At 48.2% G+C, this 19,947-nt stretch overlaps 1 protein-coding gene across 4 annotated transcripts in view; it reads left to right on the top strand.

Annotated features, from left to right (window-relative positions):
* The window catches only part of TMEM63B (transmembrane protein 63B), a 59,768-nt gene that overhangs the window by 21,050 nt on the left and 18,771 nt on the right, over positions 1-19,947 (top strand). For 3 of the 4 annotated variants that reach the window (XM_062572004.1, XM_062572002.1, XM_062572001.1), the window contains exons 2-4: positions 15,258-15,456; positions 16,191-16,270; positions 18,981-19,019. In XM_062572004.1, the coding sequence (XP_062427988.1) occupies positions 15,280-15,456; positions 16,191-16,270; positions 18,981-19,019 (296 nt within the window). In that variant the 5' untranslated portion in view covers positions 15,258-15,279. The remainder of the gene's footprint in view (positions 1-15,257; positions 15,457-16,190; positions 16,271-18,980; positions 19,020-19,947) is intronic. The other variant, XM_062572005.1, reaches the window with a different exon arrangement.

Below are 19,947 nucleotides of genomic sequence, written 5' to 3'. Positions count from 1 at the left end.
AAAATTCTGGAGGAATTTCTTGCTCTTCTATGTCATGACGTATTGCAGGCCTCAGCCACAGTTTTGACAAGTGAGTTACCATTTCATTTCATGTAATAAATGTGGTGTGTTACCATGACATGACATGTTGCCATGACATACCAGTTACAGGAATGAGATATGGATTACCTTATATGCCCTCTTTGATGTGTGAACCACCAAAGAGCAGATTTGCTGTCTGAAAGGGCTCCCGGTTGTCTTTGGGGTCCACATAGCTGCTCTGTACATGAGTGTACTGCCCCTTCTGCCCACCTCTGTGTCACTGCACATACAGCCAGATGCCACTTCCACTTGAAGGAACAGCCAGGAGTATGTTTTTTGTGGTAGAAGCCTACAGCACACCTTCCTGTATCTTGCCAGTGTTGGATAGCATGCTGTATCCACATACAGGAGAGGATTAGGGTCATGGGTAGTGAGTAACTTTCGTACTCCAACACTTTATGCAGGGACAAAGACACAGGGTCAGAACTGAGATTTCCCCAGACTTGGGGGATTTGGATCCCAGCCATCAGAGCAGTCATGATGTTTCTAAAGACTTCAATGCCAAAAGGAAGCAGAGAATATGAGGGAGCTTTTGAGGAGGGATGGGTGAAATCTGAAAACATAGTCAAAATAAGTGATGGGGTTTTGGCTGCCACTAACAGAGCGTGAAGCTGATTCTTACATGTTAGTGGATGTTTGCTCCTCAGACCTTGTGATAGGAGTGCCCAGAAATTCATTGTGATTTAGTTACTTAGAAGTCAGTGTTCCTTAGAGTCCTGTTGTCCCTTCCCACCTGCTCCTTCCCCTAGGCCTTAAAATAGATGCTCAGAGCAATGAAAGGGTTGAGCATGGCAGCAGAGGCTGTGGGAGCAATGCAGCTCTTTTGAGAATGGACTTTCTTGGGGCTGTGTCTGCAAATAAGTGGGGGACTGCCTGACTGGAGTTGCTCTCTGTTTAGGGCCGTGCTTTCCATGTCCTGGAAGCTGCTTACTTCCAGATGCCCAGTCTGCATTATGACAACTCCAGGCCATGGTGTTTCAATACTCTTGGGCTTCGTATTGGTATTCTCCAAGGACAAGACTGATTCAAGCCCATGGAAAGCGCTTGCTTCTGCTGTCCTTTTGAGATCGCAGCCTGGGCAAGCAGAGCCCAGGTTCTGCTCCAGCCAGCTGGCATCCTCTCCCTGGTAGGCATGTCTGAAGTTCTGCCAGATGCTTGGTTTCCACTGTTCTGTGCAATGCTGACCCATGTGGAGCGGAAAGGCAGAAGAGCCCTTCCTGACTTCACTATTGGCACACAGTATTTGATGTGCTCAGTGTTTCTTCTCGTATGTTCTCATAGCCACCATCTTCAAGTTGAGTTGAGACCTCGGTGTTCCTCATAGATTTTAGCCCACTACTCACCCTGGTTTCAGCCTGGGGCTGCAGGCAAGAGAAGCCCAGGTTATCAACCACCAGTCTTTGCCAAGTTTTCGTGGATTTGATATTTGCTCTTGTGGACCTATGCTCCATGGATAAGCACAGTGACTCAGAGTGGCTTTACCCAATTAAAGAACCATTTCTTTGTTTATCCTAACACTGAAATGGGAGTCCAGCTGATTTGAAACTTGTGTTGCTGTGTCTTGCTGAAAATTCAGTGTCCTCCTTCAAGTTTAAGCAGCCACTTTGTCTTGCACACCTTCATCTGCAGGTCTGGGAGCCAGGCTGCTTGCCTTGAAGTACCACTTCTGTGTTCCTGGTCTTAACTGAATGCTGTCATCTCGGTGTCTAGAGCCAGACTGATGCTTTGTTCCTTGCTTTCCTAAGCTGAGCCCCGCTCTTGCCAAGCACTGCAGGGTGGAGAGAGACCATTGAAAAGAACAGCCCAGTCAGCATCTCAAGTGCTGGCGCAGGGCCCGAAGTCCCAGCATAGTGCATTCAAGTAACTGTCTGATATAGACCCCTGCCCCAGCAGTCGAGGGTAAGCAGATCTACCCTGAAAACTCCTAAAATAGTACTAATTAGGTATTCTAGCCTCAGTCTTTCCAGCAGGCAAAAAATACTGGGGAGCAATTCCCTGTCTGTAGCGCCATCAGGCATTGTCAGGTCTAACAGCCTGCAGAAAAGAGAGGGGGTGTCTCCAGGCACTGACACCCTATGCAGGGTCCAGCAGTTCTATCTGTAGCAGGGTGGATGAGGGCTTGGAGACGGGGTAGTCTCAAAGCTGTTTGATGTCCCTCTCACTTGCCTATGACCTTTGTTATTTATTCAGTTCCTCACAGAGTTCAAACTTTTTTCTCACAGCCCATACCTACAGCCCATACCCATGTATGGCTGTGCAACTTCTCTCTCTGTGTCTTGTTAGAGTGAAGTAGCTTCTGGGATGGAGTGTATGCTCTGAGATGAGCACCACAATATCCTAGCTTGGACATCCTTGCACCTGAGGTTGCACTCTTGCTCTTGATTGTACCAGCGGGTTGTGTCAACCCTTGTGCTGCGCTGCAGGTTGGGCAGCACTGTTGCTGCTGGAGTGCTGGCTCCTAGGTAGTCTTTCTTGTTATCCCAGCTGCTGAAAGATGGAGGTTCATAGATGCTCCTCTGCAACTTTCCTGGCTTGTTCACTGCATCCTGATCTCTGACTGCGAGAGCCCTTTGCTGATGTCGACTGCCCTTCAGAAACAGTTGAATACTTTCCTCCTACTACTTGGCTGCTGAACTTTCAGGAGTCATCAAGGGAGCTGGACTCTGCATACTGCAGGGCTGTGATTATGTTGACCTTTTCTGCTTCTTGTTTGTGTCTTAGGTACTTTGAGACTAACCTTGCAAGGCAAACACTGTTCTGTAAGAACAGTAAGGAAGGTGAGGAAAAGGTGTGAACATTCCTTGCCTGCAAACTGCAAACACTTGGAGCTGCAGACCGCTTCCCTATATCTAAGGGCCTTAGAAAGGGATCTGCCCCTTTGTTATGGGAAAGGTGCAGGTGTCATGTTTTGGACTAGCTATTTTCACCGACTTGGAGAAATAGCTTCTGTTGTAGGTCATGCAGCATCCTGGCTGTTTGCCCCTGCAGTTAGCTACACCCCAGAGCCCACAGGCGAAACTATTTCCCTCCAGGCTTCCTCTTTCTCTTTCCTGTGTGTTTCCTCTGGTGGATCAAGTGTGAAGCAGGAGTACTGCCCTCTGTGTGAACAAGGAGCCCTTCCCTGCTAGTGCCAAACTTCCTTACCTCCTGATATGCAGAATTTTTCTCTCAATTGCTAAGTGTCATTTCCAGGAATGATGATGTAAGCAGCCTGTCTGCCCCTTTTGCCATGGTTCTTGAATTGATGTGGGATTTCAATTTTCTTGAGTCTCTATGGAGCAGCTGCTGAAAGCACGGTTATGAAGCTTTTCTGCAGTACCATCCAAGAGATGCTTCCCCAGCCCTGCGCTGAGTTTTGTCAGTGCTTAGAACAGGAGGACAGGGCAAGAGGGAAGCTTATCCCCCACTGACCTCTCTGAACTGCTTGCACCCTGCAGAGTGGGGATGTTCCCGGGGCTAATGCAATAGGGTGTCTTGCCAGCCCCTGCAGAGGAACCAGCTGCAGAGCCCTGAGAGGTGGCTTTGACAACTGAGAGAGGTTTCCTGTCACTGCTTGGTGACTTGCATCACCAAGAATTTTCCTTGGTGGGCGATGCTGATCTCACAGTGTATGTAAGGGCTTGTAGTCCTGCCCAGTGTATTTGAGGGCTATGCTACAAGAAGGTAAAGATTTTTTGTCATGCAGACATGAGGAGGAGGAAACAGTGAACATGACCTTGAGAGACTAACTTAAAAATTTGGTTTTATGAGCAAGAGTCTGCATTCAAGAAGAGCATTTATGTAAAAATGAGAATATACAGACTGTGAAGACTGGTTAGGGACAGATATGAACATGAGGGAAGGCAAATAAGTTAATACCCCTGTATGCACAAGAGGATTAAGATTGGACATAAACAAGAAGCTCTAAAATGAGATTAGCTTACTGTTAAACAAGGAGAAAAGGGATGAAAGCTGGGAGAGGTGCAAAGCTCCTCCTTAAAATGTGTGTCTCTGTAAAACTGACAAGATGGCATTTGGTCACTTAAATGGAGAGGAACACAAAAAAATCAGAGCAATTAAAGGTCATCAGTTAGGATCGGTTCATGTTTCAGATAATCAGATGTGATGCAGCTGAACAGTTCTTTACTCAAAGGCTAAAGTGGTATTTGTGTAGTAAAAATTCTGTATAGTTGCTCTTGATGAATGAATGAAGTATGGGAGAGCCACCTGGGGTAGATTCTTGTGCAAATAATGTAAGCACAGGAAACAGGCATGCAAGAAAACTTAAGAAGGCAGCCCTTTGAAGAGCAGCCCATAACCTACTGGGATCCATAAACCAGAAGATGGAAACCACTGTTGTTGGGAGATGATGGAGTCTCCATCTGTGGGGCTGACAAACATCTATCAAGAATGGATAGAAGGGCTCCTGCTAGGGTGTTGGGTGATAGATGAGGAGGGCCCTACTTTCTGAGACTTATTCATTTAACCACAGCACTGAAGAGTTCCCAACTAGAGCTTAGTTGTGAGGTGGCCACTGCTCTGCAGAATCTACAATGTGAAGTCTAGTACCTTATTATTCTCACCACTAGACTTCAGTGATAATAAATGAAAGACGAATGTCAGTCTATGCTTACAGGATACAAGGAGAAGTCAAGCAACAAGCTTGACTGTTTGTTTATAAGCTATAAAATATAGGTTGGCAGACAAAATTGATTGCTTTCTGATAGATTTACAGCCTAAGAGCTTGAAGGGAAAGTGACAGGTAGGTATATTTGGAACTGAAGTGTTTGATTTGGTGACTCATGAAATCTAACACTCAAAATTTAATGCAAATCACATTGGCTTTGACTCTGCCACGCAGACTGAGAGCTGGCTGACAGATCGCACATGGAGAAATAGTGAATAGTTTGGACTTCGTCTTGATGGTGAAGGAAGAGACACACCCTTGCTGTGGATAGGATCTGGCCTGTGGATGGGACCCTGGGAGTATCAAGGCAGAGTTAATATGTGTTTGCCACAGGGCAAGCATGATGGGGACGGGGACGGTCCTGACCCCCTCATAAATGGTCTGACATTGCCAAATGCCAGATCTACCTTGGTTCATTGTGGTTGGATGGTGACTACAAGGCCTGTTTTGTTATCTAGGCCTGCCTTCCTAGCAGCAAAGCCACAGCCTGGTGTTGCATGAGTGCAGCTGTGCTTTACTACCTCCCTGGAGGAACATCCACCACTTGCCCAGGACTACTAAACCAGCAGTTGGTGCAAGCACCCAGGAGTACCAAATCCGGAGGGATGTGGAAACTTAAGTAGGAGGGCAGCAAGATGTGACACAGGAGGGAAACCTGGAGCAGCAGAGACTGAAAGGCTGTTAGACTGACAGTAGATCGGTCAACTGTGAGATGACAGAGGAGCACAAACCACTGCATGCCAGGATTTCAAGCCATGGTACAGCACTGGTGCAGCCTTTCTTGGCATGATGCATGATACTTAGGGCACCATGTGACTAGGCAGCCCTACTGACAGCTTGGAGGGAGTTCCTGCAAAAAGGAACAAACAAGTCCTCGTTGTCTGGAGCTAAATCCTTACCGCCTGGCGAAACAATGGTTTCCAGTAGGCAAAGGCAGTATGAAGCACTTTGCTGATGTTCAAAGGCAAGGTTTTGTAGACAACTGTTCTGGGTGATCAGGGCATCTTTATTTCGTGACTCTCTGACCTTTTCAAAAGCTCTCCTGATCCTAATGAAAATTAGCATCCAAAATCTCTTCTCTGCATTGAAAATCGTGGCTAAGAAAATAGGCTCCAAGGAGAGAGAGGGGTTAAGTAGCCTGGTCTGAGGAGCACTCTCAGGATGAAGTAGAAAGAAAATGGTTTAGTTTCACCCGAAACTTGAAGATCTCCCTGAGGCTGAGATTCCCTAGGTTGCAGAGTGTTGTTTTTTTTTTTTTTTTTTTTTTTTTTTTTTTTTATTATTATTCCTTCCAGGGAAGGAGTTCTTAAAATATCTCTGGTTATGTTTTTGAAACAAAGGAGCAGTTCAGTACTAAGCCTCAGGAGATAAGCAGGGCTCTCTGAAACATCTGTGTCCCTTTAGGATCACCCTCCAGCAGGTTGTGCTGGAGTACCAAGGACAAGGATGAGTTTCCCTCTTTTTGGGCGGGGAAATCACGCTTCTGTCTGTTTGCTCATAAAGTGTAAGTTGCATACATCTTAGCTGCCTTTAGGAGCAAATCAAACCCAGGTTCATTGCACAGCCAAATGTTCCCTGCTGTAACCATCCATTTCCATCCCTGCCAGGCACTATCCCAGTGCAGATGAGTCACTTGCATGATTGGCTTCACTTACAGCTGTTACAGCTGTGCTGTGAGCAGGACCAGGGGTTCCTAAGCAGCGAGACATATACCACTAGCAATGTGCAAACCACCACAAAACAGTGCACAGAGCCAGGAGCTGGCCATGGCAGTTACAGTCCCTACAAGCACTAGTGCTGGTGGTGGGAACTGGTATGACCCTCCCCCTCCCCCCAAAAAAATTGCTAATAGATGTCTGAAGGCTGATGCAAAGTCAGCTGGAAAGACTTTGGACCCAGGACAAGGATGCATTTAATTTTTGCTTTGAAGAAGTTGAGCCTGCCTGATCAAAGTTGTGGATCAATGTCTGCAAGAAGAGGCTGCTTAGCTGGCTTATACAAGAGATGAAGCATGCGGGGAAGTTTGTATGTAGGCTAGAGGGATGCAGAGGAGACAGAGGTGTGGGGCTTTTCTGGGTCCGTATAATAATACTGAGCTAATCCCTTTTGATTGTTCTTTAGTGCTGTGTTCTTTAGGCTTGCTTAAAATGCATTTTCTTCTTGTTGCTTTTTCTCTGGACCTGCAGACTGCGTTCCTCCTCACTGCACTGAGCACATCAGCACTTCTCAGGCCTTCAACTACCCAGGTTTGAGATATGGCACAGGACAACCTTTCCACTGCTCTGCCTGCTGCTAGAATGCTATTTGCTACTTTCTTTTGTTGCTGTGCTGTGGGAGAAGCCTTGTGCTAATTCATAAGCCTTCTCCTTTCCATCATTTGTAAGGCTTTTTGCCAGATGCTGAGAGGGTTGAACTGATCTTTCCTTGGACTGTTTTTGCCTCAAGCAGCTTGCAGTGTAGAGCTCTGCTGAACTAGATGGTGCAGGCTGGTGAATGAAAAGGCACTCTCAACCACAGGTGCCAGCCACTGCACTTTGAAAATGGTACAGTTGGTTAGGTGATGCAAGGATTGGTGCTTGTAGCCAGTGGGAGAGAGGAGGAAGTTGTGTCTCTGGTGCGTACTGGATCACTGCATGAGCATATGATTTACCACCAGGCCTGAAGGGCAGAAGAAATAGGATAAGCAGCTGCTGTATTGTGTGCCTGCAGGGTCTTCTGAGTGAATCTGAGCATGTGTAGGACAGGGGAAGCTATGTTGCTGTGGGCGTATTTATGCTTTCCTGGCATTGTGTGCTGCCTAGTGCTTTGGCACACAGGCACAGAGCATCTTGGGAGCAGTGGCTTTTCTTCACAGGTCTCTGAGCTCAAACCCTGCTCCCAAGAGAGTCCCTGGCTCCCCAGTGCAGGCAGGTCTGTACTGCCCTGCCAGTTAGGGGCTTAGGCACAAACTCCTTGGCTGAGCCCAACAGGAGGTGTGTGATATCATAGCATGGATCACCCACAGTACTTGGGAGACCATGTCAGTGCCAGATCGTGAGAGGAAGCAGGACTCCAAGGTATAGTCCATGCTCCTGGCACCCACTGGGGCAGGTAACCAAACTACATGTCATCTCCCTGAGCATCGTGTCCTAAAGGTGTCTCAAGTTGTAGTTTTCTAATCTTGAAATCTGCAGTGTATTAACCCACAGTCCTGCTAGCATCTAGCTGTCTCCATCCCCCTAGTCTGTCCTGAGAACATATTTCGGTAAAAACGTAAGGTTTTATGAGAGCACAATCTCATTTTTCTAATCACAGACGTGTTTATTAAAATTTACTGGTGAGAAAATAAATGAATGTAGCTTGTCTGCTTATGTCTTTCTAGCTACATTCACAGGCATATCCTTTGTTGATTTATATTTTTTGTAAGCATTTCTCAGGCCACTTTCTCACATCTGACATCAGTGGTATGGCTGGAGGAACACAGCTAGACACTTGTCTGTGTCAATGCCTCTGTATGTGTAACCCAGCTGTCCAGCTTCTGTATTATTTCTGCCTGAGTCCCAGCTGAATGTTTTCCCCTCTTCTTTCCTCTCCACACCCTTTTTTTTTCTTCTCCCCTCTTGCCTGAGGTTTGTCAGAGGATGCAAATGTTGGGTGTGAGGTGCAGAGACTCCAGGATTAGCTGGCGAGGAGAATGGGAAATGCTCCATTTGGGAGGGCCTTGATTTCTAATTTTATTGCATGCCTAGACTGTGCTTTGCTACGGTGAAGTTCAGCATGGAGTGGGCAGTCTCCACAACAAGCAGCTCATTGTCCGCTGCCCTGTTGGAGTCTGTCTGGTCTCTGCCTGATGTCAGCACCCCTGCCCAGAATGCAAAATGACTTCATGAACTTCTTGATGAGTGTTCTCTCCCCCGGCTCTTCACAACTGTGTCTCAGACTGCAAGAGTCAAGGAATTTCATCCAGGCTTTCCCATCCCTCCCCCTGCTTCCCTTTTACTTTCCCTTTGCAGAGCTGCGTAGCATTTCAACATGTGTAATGGAGCTTGCAGACTTGCTTGGCTTCAGAGTGGGTGTTCATCCTCACCTTCCTGTGGGCAGGAAGGAGAAAAACCAGTCGACTGTGCTTCACCTGCACATGAAGGATGAAGGCAAGGAGAGGAGAAAGCTCCTGCTCCATCTGCTGCGACCTTTTCTTCCTGCTGCTGCCCTCTCAGGGGAGCACACAGGCACCTTGAAAGGGGTAGATCCCAAGGCTGCAGGGCTGCTTGGAAGGCAAGATTTAGGACTGGAGGCTGCATCGCAGCATTTTTTCCCTTCTGTCCACTCAGTTACAACATCCCTTAGCATGCCTCACTGAAAGGTCAGCAAATGAGTGCCCTGCAGGATATGTTTTAGCTACTTCTGCTTGGAATTGCCACCAGCAATGCTTGTGGTGTTTGATGCTCTGAGTAGGAGGCCCTGAGGTGACTAATGTCAGCAGCAACTGGCATACAGGATTTGATTTATGGGATATGTTCTAGGCCTATTGGCATGGCCTGTGGCATGCCAGGGGATATCTCTGTACTTGATGTGTAGTTAGAAACTTGGGGTAGTGTGAACAGGCTATTTGTGCTAGGAACATAGAGGCTTCTGATGCAGAGCAGGCTTCCCTTGGGGACTGAGGGAAATAGGGGGACCTCTGCTCCTTCCTCCCTACTGCTGTTTGTAGAAAGTAGGATGGTGTTTAGTATTGCTGAATAAGAGCCTAAGATGCCTTTTGGCAAGTATTACTGCATCATTCATGCTATTTAGAGGAAGTCAGCATTAAATGTGCAGAAGGAGAAGGCTCCAGGGCTTGGGTGGGACCTGGTTCGATGTCCTGCTCTGTTACTGCTGCTTTGGAAGTCTACAGTGTGTGCTGCAGTGAGAAGCTACATCTGAGGTTAGTAAAAGGCTTGGATGCCAGTGGCTAGTTCCCCCACCTTAACCTTGTAACAGCTTTCTGCTACTATGCCCTGGGTCACTTGATGAGCAGGAGCCTGAGCTGACATTAGCATCCCAGGGCAGGCAGAGCTGCGCTCTCCTGCCCTAGAGCCCACAAGCAGGAGAGTACATGCCAGTCACTTTTGCCTGTGTCCCTCCCTTGGGACAACACAGCCTGCATGATCACAGGTGGCTCCTGCTCCCAGGGAACAAGTGATATTGTTGTGCAGATGTAAGCAAGCAGCCAGGATCCTTCTCCAGAGCCAGGCAAGATGGCTCCCAGTGGGATCTGGATGGAAAACTTTGCAAATCTCTGTCAGCTATCCATGTTCTGGTTGCTTTTTCTGTCCTCATGCTATCTTTGCTGGAGACTGGTGGCAATGTATGTGGTATTAAGTTTATCTCTATAGGTGACTCTCTTGCCTTGAAGCCTCATACAGCCAATTCTAGCACTTGCAGCCAGAGCAAAATGGAGTATCTCCCCAAGACCTCTAGTCTTTTATCCTCTCTGTTCTTCCCTGGCTATTCTCCCTCCACAGGATGAGCCTGGTGCCTGTCCTTTTCAGCCTACTCTAATGCTACGTGGGAGAGGATTTCTAATACTAGAACCAGGCTCTTGCTCTTGCTGCAGCATGCTTCTCAGGCTGACAGACCTTCCTCAGAGGGCACAGGGACCACTTTGGGGACAGTCAGGGCATCAGGTGTGTGCCTGGGGTGGGTTGTTGCTGAAAAGGTCTCCTCCTCCCTTATGGAGGGACACAGAAGACTAATTTCCCTTAAGCAGGAAGTGTTCTGCTAGGCTACAGGACTGTACTTGCTGCAAGCACCTCATTTCCTCCTTGGCTTTTACTTTGCTTAAAACACTGCATCCAGACCTCAACTTCCTCCAGGACCAGTCCCTCATCTCACATGTTTTACAGTGTGTTTTCCCCTTTCTGTATGCATTGCCCTGGTAACATTCACTTGAAGTATGAGGAGCAGGGAGGGAAGGTCCCCTTGAGGCAACTGCCTGAGACAGAGGCCTCAGCTGAGCATGAAGACCGGGGTAGTTCAAGGTCTGCGGAATGCACTGTGCTGGTCTGAAGGAAAGCGAGGGAGGTAACCATAACGCAAGCAGAGCTGCTCGTTGCCTGGTAGAACCGGTCCCTCTTGAGGCAGGGCCTGTATGCGGGTTAATGGGGCAGCAGCTCTGTGATGGGCTCTCCGTGTCTATGCTGATTTTCCAGTCACAGCTGCAAGAAGCATCATGCCAGAGCTGACCTCTTTTCCCATGGAGGGAGCAGAGCCAGCAATATAGGTTGGGGGAACTCTGCTACCTCTGCCCAGCTTTCTTCTTCTCACAGCGTCATCATTAAGGCAATCGGGCTGCTGCAGCAGGGTACAAGGGCAAGGCAGCACCTGAACACACATCGGCAGGAGGCATTCTCCCTGCCCAGGCTGGGTGTGAACAACATGGTGTGGAGGGACAGTGGTGGATGTGTCCTAAGATTGATGTGATAGGGATGGTATTGTGGGAATGGGGCTTGCTGGTCCCCAAGTGGGCAGGCTCCCAGAGTTGTTGGCTTCTACGGTTACGTGTCTAGTTGTGAGTAACTATATCCTGCAAACACGCAGGCTGGCCTAGGTGCCTTCTGAGAAAGGCTGCTGGCACCCTTGGCATGTAAAGAAGGACAGAGGTTTTCTTATTCCACCTAAGTAAGAAGGCTTTGACCTCCTCTGTGGAATTGGTGTGAGGAGCTGTAGCACCAGGAAGACCTGCAGCTGTTGTGCATTGTTCTCCCCACTCACAAGGGGAGAGGGCCATGTCCAAAGCTTCAGGCCTCTAAGCTGTCTCTTTCCCTCTGGACCACGGAGGACAGAATACTGAGGCCTTCTCACTGATGAGAAGACATAGAGAGCTTGATACTTGTTGTGATGCTTCCTCCTTATATATTCCCATAGGAAACTCAGCTCAGGCTCTTCAAGTGACCCTAGTGTTCAGCCGCAGTTCAGGCACAGCAGTTCTTACCTAGCTAGGACAGAGAGACCAGCTAGCATCCTGCTGAGTTAATAGGCTCCTGGGGAAGGTGTTTGGATGAAGAATACTAAGTAGGCACTGTTGATCAAACCTGCAGAGATAGCCACCAAACTCTTCCTTAGTTTCCTAATTTGCGCTGTAACCCAGCAAGAAACTGGGCACCTTGGTGGATCTGACTGAAAGTGATGTTACAGACAGCAGTTTTTGTTTTTTTTTTTTTTTTTTTTTTTTTTTTTTCTAGTCTGCTGCTGGGTATGCCTGCAGCTGAGAGGGAGAGGGAAGAGATGCTTTTATTGTGTTGTTACCCTTGCAAACTCTCCAGGCTGTTTCACATGCCTATAGCATCCACACAAAGCTCCACCATCAGGCAGGAGGTTGCATGCCTGAAGGATAGTGCTAACTGACTCTGTGCTGCCTGGTTGGGCAATCAGATGCAGTGACTGGCCCAGTGAAGAGGTAGTGTGTCTCGAGCGTATGTTGCAGCTTTTACATTACCAGATGTTCTGGCCAGGTTATTGGAGAGGCTAGAGAAGCTTATCTCCAGTCCCTTTCAGACCATCCTCTGGGCTTTAGAAAAAATCACATCTTTGAGACTCTCTGTGAAATGTGGTTTAAATTACCCATAGTTTGTTTTGAACTCAGTTTTTGTTTTGAACACACAATGATTTGTATAAATAATGATTATCATAGGTTCATGACCAATGTGTTTATATGACCCTCATTTCTTTGGGAAAGAAGACTGCAGGAGGGAATATTAAACATGCAGTAATGAAGTTTGGCCTTTGCAAAGGAAAATCTTACCTCCCTAATCTGTCACAAGTCTTTCAGTATGTCAGTAAAAGAGTAGTTAACAGGTAGCCAGATTTTGTAGCTTGTTTGAATGTACGGAAACCTGAAATTCCTCACAAAAGACTGTTAAGAAAACTAGCCATAGGAGCAGATGTAAAGTAGTCATAGATCAAAAACTGACTATGCATCCAGAAACAAAGTGCAAGAGTGTATGAGCAGTTTCTACTGTAACAAACACAAAAGGACAAGGTTATGTGCTATTACTGATCTGGAAAAGATGATGAGTAATGAGGTACCTCAACTCTGCAAATAACCACAGTCTAACATTAAGTGACAGGAGGGAAAAAGGAAGTTAGTACTGAGAAATGCAAAGCCAGGCATATTGGAAGAAATGATTTGTTCTTGGACATTGCTGGATTCTAAATTAGTTGTAACTACTCAGGGCAATGTTGTTGCAGACCACTTCTTAATATGCAAGGATGCAATTGGAGAAGTAAATCATGCTCAGGTGTATGAGGAATAGCATAAAAAGAAATGCTGGGAGCATCAGAATGCTATTCTAGAAGTCAAGGTTATTTCTTTATCCAGGGTATCATGTATGGTTCTAGATGCCTTTCCTTAGGGTCAAAAGAGTAGACAATGTCTGAGGGACAGCAGTGAGAGCGGTTAGCCTGCCTTCCTTTCCTCATTCTTCTATTTCCCTCCAGTCTGTCTTCGTTTGCTTTCATCAAAGCTTCTAAAGAAATTGGCACAGGATATGTTGAAGGCAGGGAAAAGTCCTTTGCACTGCACTGCCTATATTGTGGGAAGTGGGATGTTGATACTGTGTCAAGCCTGGAGTCTCCCCTCCCTGACCTGGAAGGGGCTGTTACTGTGACTGCTGAGCTTTGCAATACTGTTTAGTTGCAGATTCCCATGACGTTTGTTGTCTCTCCTCCTCCTGCCAGCTTCTCTCAGGTTCCAAGCTCACTGCCTCTGTCCCTCTCTTGGGGTTTCTGAGTCTCTCATCAATTCAAATGGGATGAATTATCCTGGTTGGCTCTTTAGCTAATTCCTAACCACAGTGTCATGGCTTGTCCCTTTTTACCTGCTTTTTCACTCCCTCTTTCTGTTCCTGGCAGCTGCTCTCTTGTGTGCTTAACCTGTGAATATCTCTTAGCAGGCTGCTTGGCAGTTTTTCCAAGTTAACTGTTCCCATCTCCCCTTAATGCTCAGCCATGTTGCTGTGCCCGTTGTCATCAGTGCTTCAGCCAATTTGTGTTCATGTGTCTGTATCGGTTGAGCTGGGAAGGATCACTTTCAAGTCAAGCTCTCTAGCTCTAGGACACCACACCAAACATCTTGGTGGTCATTATCAAGACAGCATTGTGTTTTGATGCTGAAAAATCTCTGGAGCTAAGCAGGAGATTGCCAAGATATCCCAGTGAGCTAGAAGGAAGAGCTCCGGACCCCCTCTACTGATGTCCTGATCTAATATGGAGTTAGAAGGGCAAGGCTGGTGGAAAGGAGCCTCTCTGGAACAAGAGGCTAAAACTAGTGCACAGGGTGTGATGGTTTTTTTTATGTTTTGGGTGAGTGGTAGCTCTTTTTGTCTGACCCACCAGAATGGCTTCTCTGGGCTTGAGTAAGAAGCCCCTAAATGTTTCCTGGAGGGGATGCTATGCTGTTCAGCAATTGGGTGGCATGCTGTGAACTGGGTAATGAAGGGTTTGGGACGGTGCTAGATAAGAGGAGTTGTTCAGGGGTCTGAAGCCCAGGTCTAAAGCCTTCATGTATATTGTTGCCTCTTAAGCAGCTGAGAGGATTTTTTTTCTCTCGCCTGTTCAACAAAGTGATTGTTTTTTGCTGCTGGCTTGTCCTTTCTAGACCATCCCAGTGGCACTTGATTTACGTTTGATCATTTCTAGCATGATCTCCTCTGTTTCACATGGAGCTGCTCTGCTCAGAAGGAAAAACTCCCTATTCCTAAGCTGTGAAGTGATTGTACTGATTGCAGCCTGGCTGGGTACCTTGTACCATTTTGGGGACAGTGCCAGAATAAAATTTTTGTCTGGCTGTATAGTAGATCCTACTCTTGTCTGACTGTGTAGTAGATCCTAAGCACCTCTTTGCCCTCTATGTTGTTGCATCTGAATGCATGCAAGAAGGAGAGAGGGAAGAAAACAGGCAGGGGGTGGGACCAGCTTCTCATGGTGGCTCTAGGAGGCTGGGGCTGAGGCCTGCAATGAGCAGAGCATGGTGATTCAGCCTAATAATGCTAATGGCACATAGCCAGGCAAAGAAAATTGTGGGATCATGATGCAGCAACTGTCCCACAGCAGTTTATTTTCATCATCCAGCCGTGACTTAACACCCCCCCCTCACCTATTCTTTCTTTCCTGTGACTAAATGTTCTTGCTGCCAAGGGAAAAAAAGACTTGAGACACCAAGCTCTCAGGAAGAGGAGGAATTCATGAGAAAGGGGCACAGCTAAGGGGTGAGAGAGCAAGCAGAGGAGAGGTTTGGGACTCTGCATAATGAGTCCAGCTACTGAAACATGCATGGGCTCTTTGAACACCTCCCAGCCTCAGCAGGCTTCTTCAGAGAGAGACTTGTTACTGAATGCAGGTAACCAGTGAGATCCTGCTGCACAGGAGAGCCTGAATATCATGGGTTAGGTTGGTCCCTCGATCTGCTGTGCTGGTATCTCCAAACTATAACCAAACTACAGCCCCATGCAGCTGATATGCATCTAACCCAGCCTTTCTCTCTGTTCCCCAGGGAAGACGATGAAGTTGTAGAAATGCTTCCCTACGTGATTGCCACCCTGGGCTCAGCAGGGGCCACCTGCAAAGCCTCCACCTGCAACAACAGCACCAAGGATTACTGCTACAGTGCCCGCATCCGCAGCACTGTGCTGCAGGGACTGCCCTTTGGCGGGGTACCCACTGTCTTAGCCCTTGACTTCATGTGCTTTCTTGTAAGTCTCCCTACCACTGCTTCAGTGCCTTTTCCACTACCATTCCTTCCATGCTAGAGGAAAGGAGGCAGGTGTGGGCAGAGGGAGATCTGAGTTATGTACTTGGCTCACAAGGCAATAACTGTGAAGGAAGGATTGTGGTCTAGTGGTTACAGTCAGGGGGTCCCAGACTCTATTCCTGACTTTATTGCTGACTGGCCCTGTGGCCCTGACCATGTGCCTTAGCCACTCTGGGCTTTGACTTTACTCCAGTGCTGCTGCACACAGCCCACAGAAAGGAGTGGTGAACTAACTTTCTGAGGTCATGGATTGGATTAGGTCAGTCCTACATCCCAGAATTCTAGTTTATGGGGTGAAAGCTGCTCCCTGCAGCTTTACCTACATGAAAATTTTGCAGATTCCTCCTTAGAACCTGCAGGAGCACAGACATTGTAGCCATAATCTCACCTCCTTGGGACCTGAGGTTTATGGTAGGCCTGCTTGTTGATCCTGAAGACTTAGCCATTGTGTATGGTGACCTGGACCTCTGTCTCCCATACCCACCTCCTTTTTCAGCTATCTAAACGTTCAGATTTTAACAGCCACGGGGAACTCCTGCTGTGTCACAGCCTTCACTTGCTGTTAGCAGAGGAGCCCTGTTCCATCCTTCCCCGCTATTCCAATGACTCAGCACACACAACGAGGACAGAACTGGGCAATGTCTGTCTCATAACTCTGTATTCACTGTCTTCCAGGCACTGTTGTTTGTCTTTTCAATTCTACGTAAAGTTGCTTGGGACTATGGACGTCTAGCCCTGGTGACTGATGCTGACAGGTAAGCTTGGGAGAGGGGCAGAAGGGTAAATGAAGCACCAGTGGTACCCTTCCTTGGTCAGGAGCAGGATGGATGAACCCCCTTGCATATGCTGGAGGAGCTGGAGAGGAGAGACAGTCATGCCAGTTGTATCACTTGAACTCCTGGAACACAAAAAATATCTTCTTACCAGCTTTTCATTACAGCATCCTCACTGTGAGGGGTGAAGCTGGCTGCAAGAGCTAAAGCTGCAATGTACTACTTACAGTTCACACAGTGACAGAGGTGTGCAGGGGGGTTTGCAGGGCACAACAGCTTCTGCCCTGCAGAGGCTAAAATGGCCCAAGGACGAGCAGAGAATGGAGGGGAAGAGGGAGAAAGAGGGAAAGAGGTCACAGGAAAGGCAAGGGCTGCTGCAATAAAGCCTTTGTTAAGCCTCAAAGTGTCTTTGTGGTGTTGCTGGATGTAGCTCTTGTTGAGAGCACTTGAAAGCAGTAGGCTGTGTTTCCAGGTGTGGTGGTACTTGCTCACAAAGCTGAGGCAGGAAAGGCAGAAAGCAGGGATGGCTTAGATGCCTGGCCAGCCCTGTGAGCTTGATGTGTGAGCACAGGGAGGCTGGAGCAACAACCTGCACCAATGGCAGTAGTGGCTGAAAAGACTGCAAGTGCCCAGAGTAAAAGCAGAGTCCCAAACGAGGTGTGGGCTACCAGGCATTTTTTCCTGGGTGAATGGCACAGAAGAGCAAATAAACTGCAAGCCCACCCTTATCCTTGCCTGTGGTGAAAAGTTTGTGCTGAGCATAGGAGTCTAGTCCCTCATAGACTGCTCTGTGGCTAGAGGGACAGAGCAAGGGACAATGGAAGGGGACACATCTAGCAATTTTTACGTTTCTTTAGTGATGAGTGTGTGTGTGTGTGTAGTTACTGGACATGTTTGTCAGGAAGCTAGCTAACCCTGTGGTGAAGCAGGCAGGTGAAGGAACCAGAGAGCTGTGTATCTGTTTTTGGGCTAGTGAATGTTTAGTTCAAATGTCGAGCACTGAAGAGTTAGTCTGGTGTATACATCCTTCCTGCATACTGTGTTGTAAGCTACTCTATCTTTTGGCAAAAGTCAGAGACCTTTGTGGATGGTAGTTCCATGGTGGTGTGAAATGTGTGGGAAGCCTTTCAAGAACGTGCCTTGCTATTCTTGTTATTAGCAATGGGAAGACAAAAGTTATTTTCTTCCAGTGCTGAACAAGGGACTCTCTTGATTAAGCAAGAGGATTTGTGCAGATAGTCTGCCTCGCTCTGTTACTACAAGCTCTGGGGATGGTTTGCTGTGTGTGCTGTGCTTTGTCGTGTGCTGGAGGCAAACTGTGGCTTAAGGCAGGCTGTGGTTTTTGTGCCTTCCTCTTGGTCAGCTCCATGAGCTCATCACGCCTGAGGGCTTGGATGGGGCTGAGCTCTGGCCTGTTCCGGGTCCCTTGGTGATACTGATTCAAACAAGCTGCCTCTGGGCACTCCTTGCACAGCAGTGGAGTAAGATTGTTCCTTTCCAGCACTGAACAAGGAACTCTCTTGAGTTGGATACATAATATTGCTATGGCTGCTCTGCCTCTCCTTTCCTGCCTCAGCTAGGGAAATCAGCAAAGCAAGGGCCTTTGGGAAAAGGAGGAGCAAGAGGAGGGAATAGGCAGATGAAGTTTCACTGGGGAGAGCATAGCTGATTCTCAGGATTAAGCTATCCTGACCTAGGCATTGGTGGGGAAGATCTGGCTGATAGTTGTTGGGTGAGAAATTTTTAGGGTCTGAGAGCAGAGCTCTATCCCTGAACTTGCATTGTGACCTGCTGACAGGGAAGGCTGGCAAAGGCCTGAACTGCATGGTAAGTGTTATCTAAGACCAAAGGATGGACTCTTGTCTCTCTGCTAGTGTTTGTATATCACAGTGCCCTGAAGCCTGGTGTGTGCTGCTCTGGCCTTCAGGGCAGAGAGAGGACTGGCTCCTTCTTGTAGCTGATGCTTGAATGCCTTGGGTGCAAGGGAATGAGAAGCCTCTGCCAGGGAGAGACTTGGGCCTTAGGCGGAAAGGCAGAAGGATGCCTGCTGTTTAGCTAGGGGCAGCTGGTGAGCACAGGGAGGAGGGCAGCATGGTTACAGTAAGGACCATAGCACCATTGATGCTCTGACACCAGGTCCAGGATCACAGATAGGAGTTCCTGCAATTGAGGCTCCCAGGCCCTGGGTATTCCTGCTACTTGGCCTGTCTGCAGGGCAGGATGAGTGTTTTAGGATGCAGAGGTTTTGTCCCATGACCCATGTTGGCTACCTTGAGATAGGAGGAGAGGGGTAAAAATGGAGCTTAGATGGCTGCTGGGAGCTGGAGGGCAGTATCTGCAGGTTGTCTGGCCTGGCCTGCTCCCTCAGGAGCTCCCCAGTATGGCTATGGTGTGGACCTGGGCTGCCTTCCCAACAAAGCTGGCTTCGCTTGAGCTCACGGCAAAGAGCACTGCCTGCTTATGCAGACTGTGGGCCAGCAGGGGACTTTGGGGGTGTCAGCAGCTCAGGATAGCTCTGGAAGGAGGTTTCCCCTTTGGTTTTCTACTCTGGCCTAACTGTCAGCAGGTTTCTCTTCCTCAGGATGATGTGGAGTCCTGTCGGGTGCAAGTCCCCTGGGACAGAGGAAACCCTGGCCCCTGCTCACCTCTTCACATATTTGTAACCTCTCCTTTTCTGTTTCTGTACCCTCAGGCGCCGACACTGGCAGACGGAGCGAGAGGAGCGGGAATAGTATGTCGTTTTTTCAGGGTCTTGCTGCTTCTCTCTCTCTCTCTCTCTCTCTCTTTCCCCCCCCCCCTTTTCTTTTGCAGTTCTCTCGTGCTTTTGAACTAATCTAAACTGGTTGGGAGTTCAGGGCTTGGATTTATGTCTCCCAATGGATTCATGCTCTTCTATCCTCTTTCCTTCCCCTTTGTGTCAGCCACTTACACAGCTGGGTGTGCCCTGTTTTTCCACTCCCTGCCTGTAGCAGTGGTGATGAGCTCCTAGCCCCAGCAGTGGTGCCAGTGTCTGGCTCTCCCACTTTGCGATTAGGCAACTGTAAATAAACCTGCTTGCTTTGATGCAGTGTGGTCAGGTCGCCCAGGCAGAAGAACAGCCCTTTTTTGCTTGTCCCTTCCTTCGTGCCAGTGACTGATGAGGGTTGCTCCCAAGCCAGCTGCATGGCAGGCATGTACATGGAGAGGGTCTGGCAGAGTTCTAAGCTTTTTCTTCCCCTCACCTCTGTGAGGTTGCCAGGAACAGAGCAAGTGTTGGCCCTTGTCACTTACCACCCACCTCAGGTTGGCAGCATGCCAAGACAGTGTCTGTTCCTTCTCTGTCCATCTCAGATGCTTCCACAGAAGCAAACTTCCTGCCTTAGCATGGCTGAGAGCATCATCTGGCACCTTGGTTTGGCATTGCCTGTGGGGCATCCATGGAGACAGCAGCTGGCTGCTAGCTCAGCACTGTCACAGGCCCTCCCTCCTTACTTTTTCATCTTTCTTGCTGCTTTATATCTAAACAATGACCTTCTCTAATGCCCTGCCACCTGGCCAAGTGGTAAACACTGCAGAGGAGATGATCGGCTAGTGGTGCAGGGCCTGAAATGGTCACTCAGAGTAGGTGGAAGGGAGCAGCTGAGGCTGGGGCAGTATACTGCAGTCTTACTGTCATTTCT

The sequence above is a fragment of the Rhea pennata genome, chromosome 3, assembly GCF_028389875.1.
Source record: "Rhea pennata isolate bPtePen1 chromosome 3, bPtePen1.pri, whole genome shotgun sequence".
Taxonomy (NCBI): Eukaryota; Metazoa; Chordata; class Aves; order Rheiformes; family Rheidae; genus Rhea; species Rhea pennata.
This window is presented reverse-complemented; position numbering and strand designations above follow the sequence as displayed.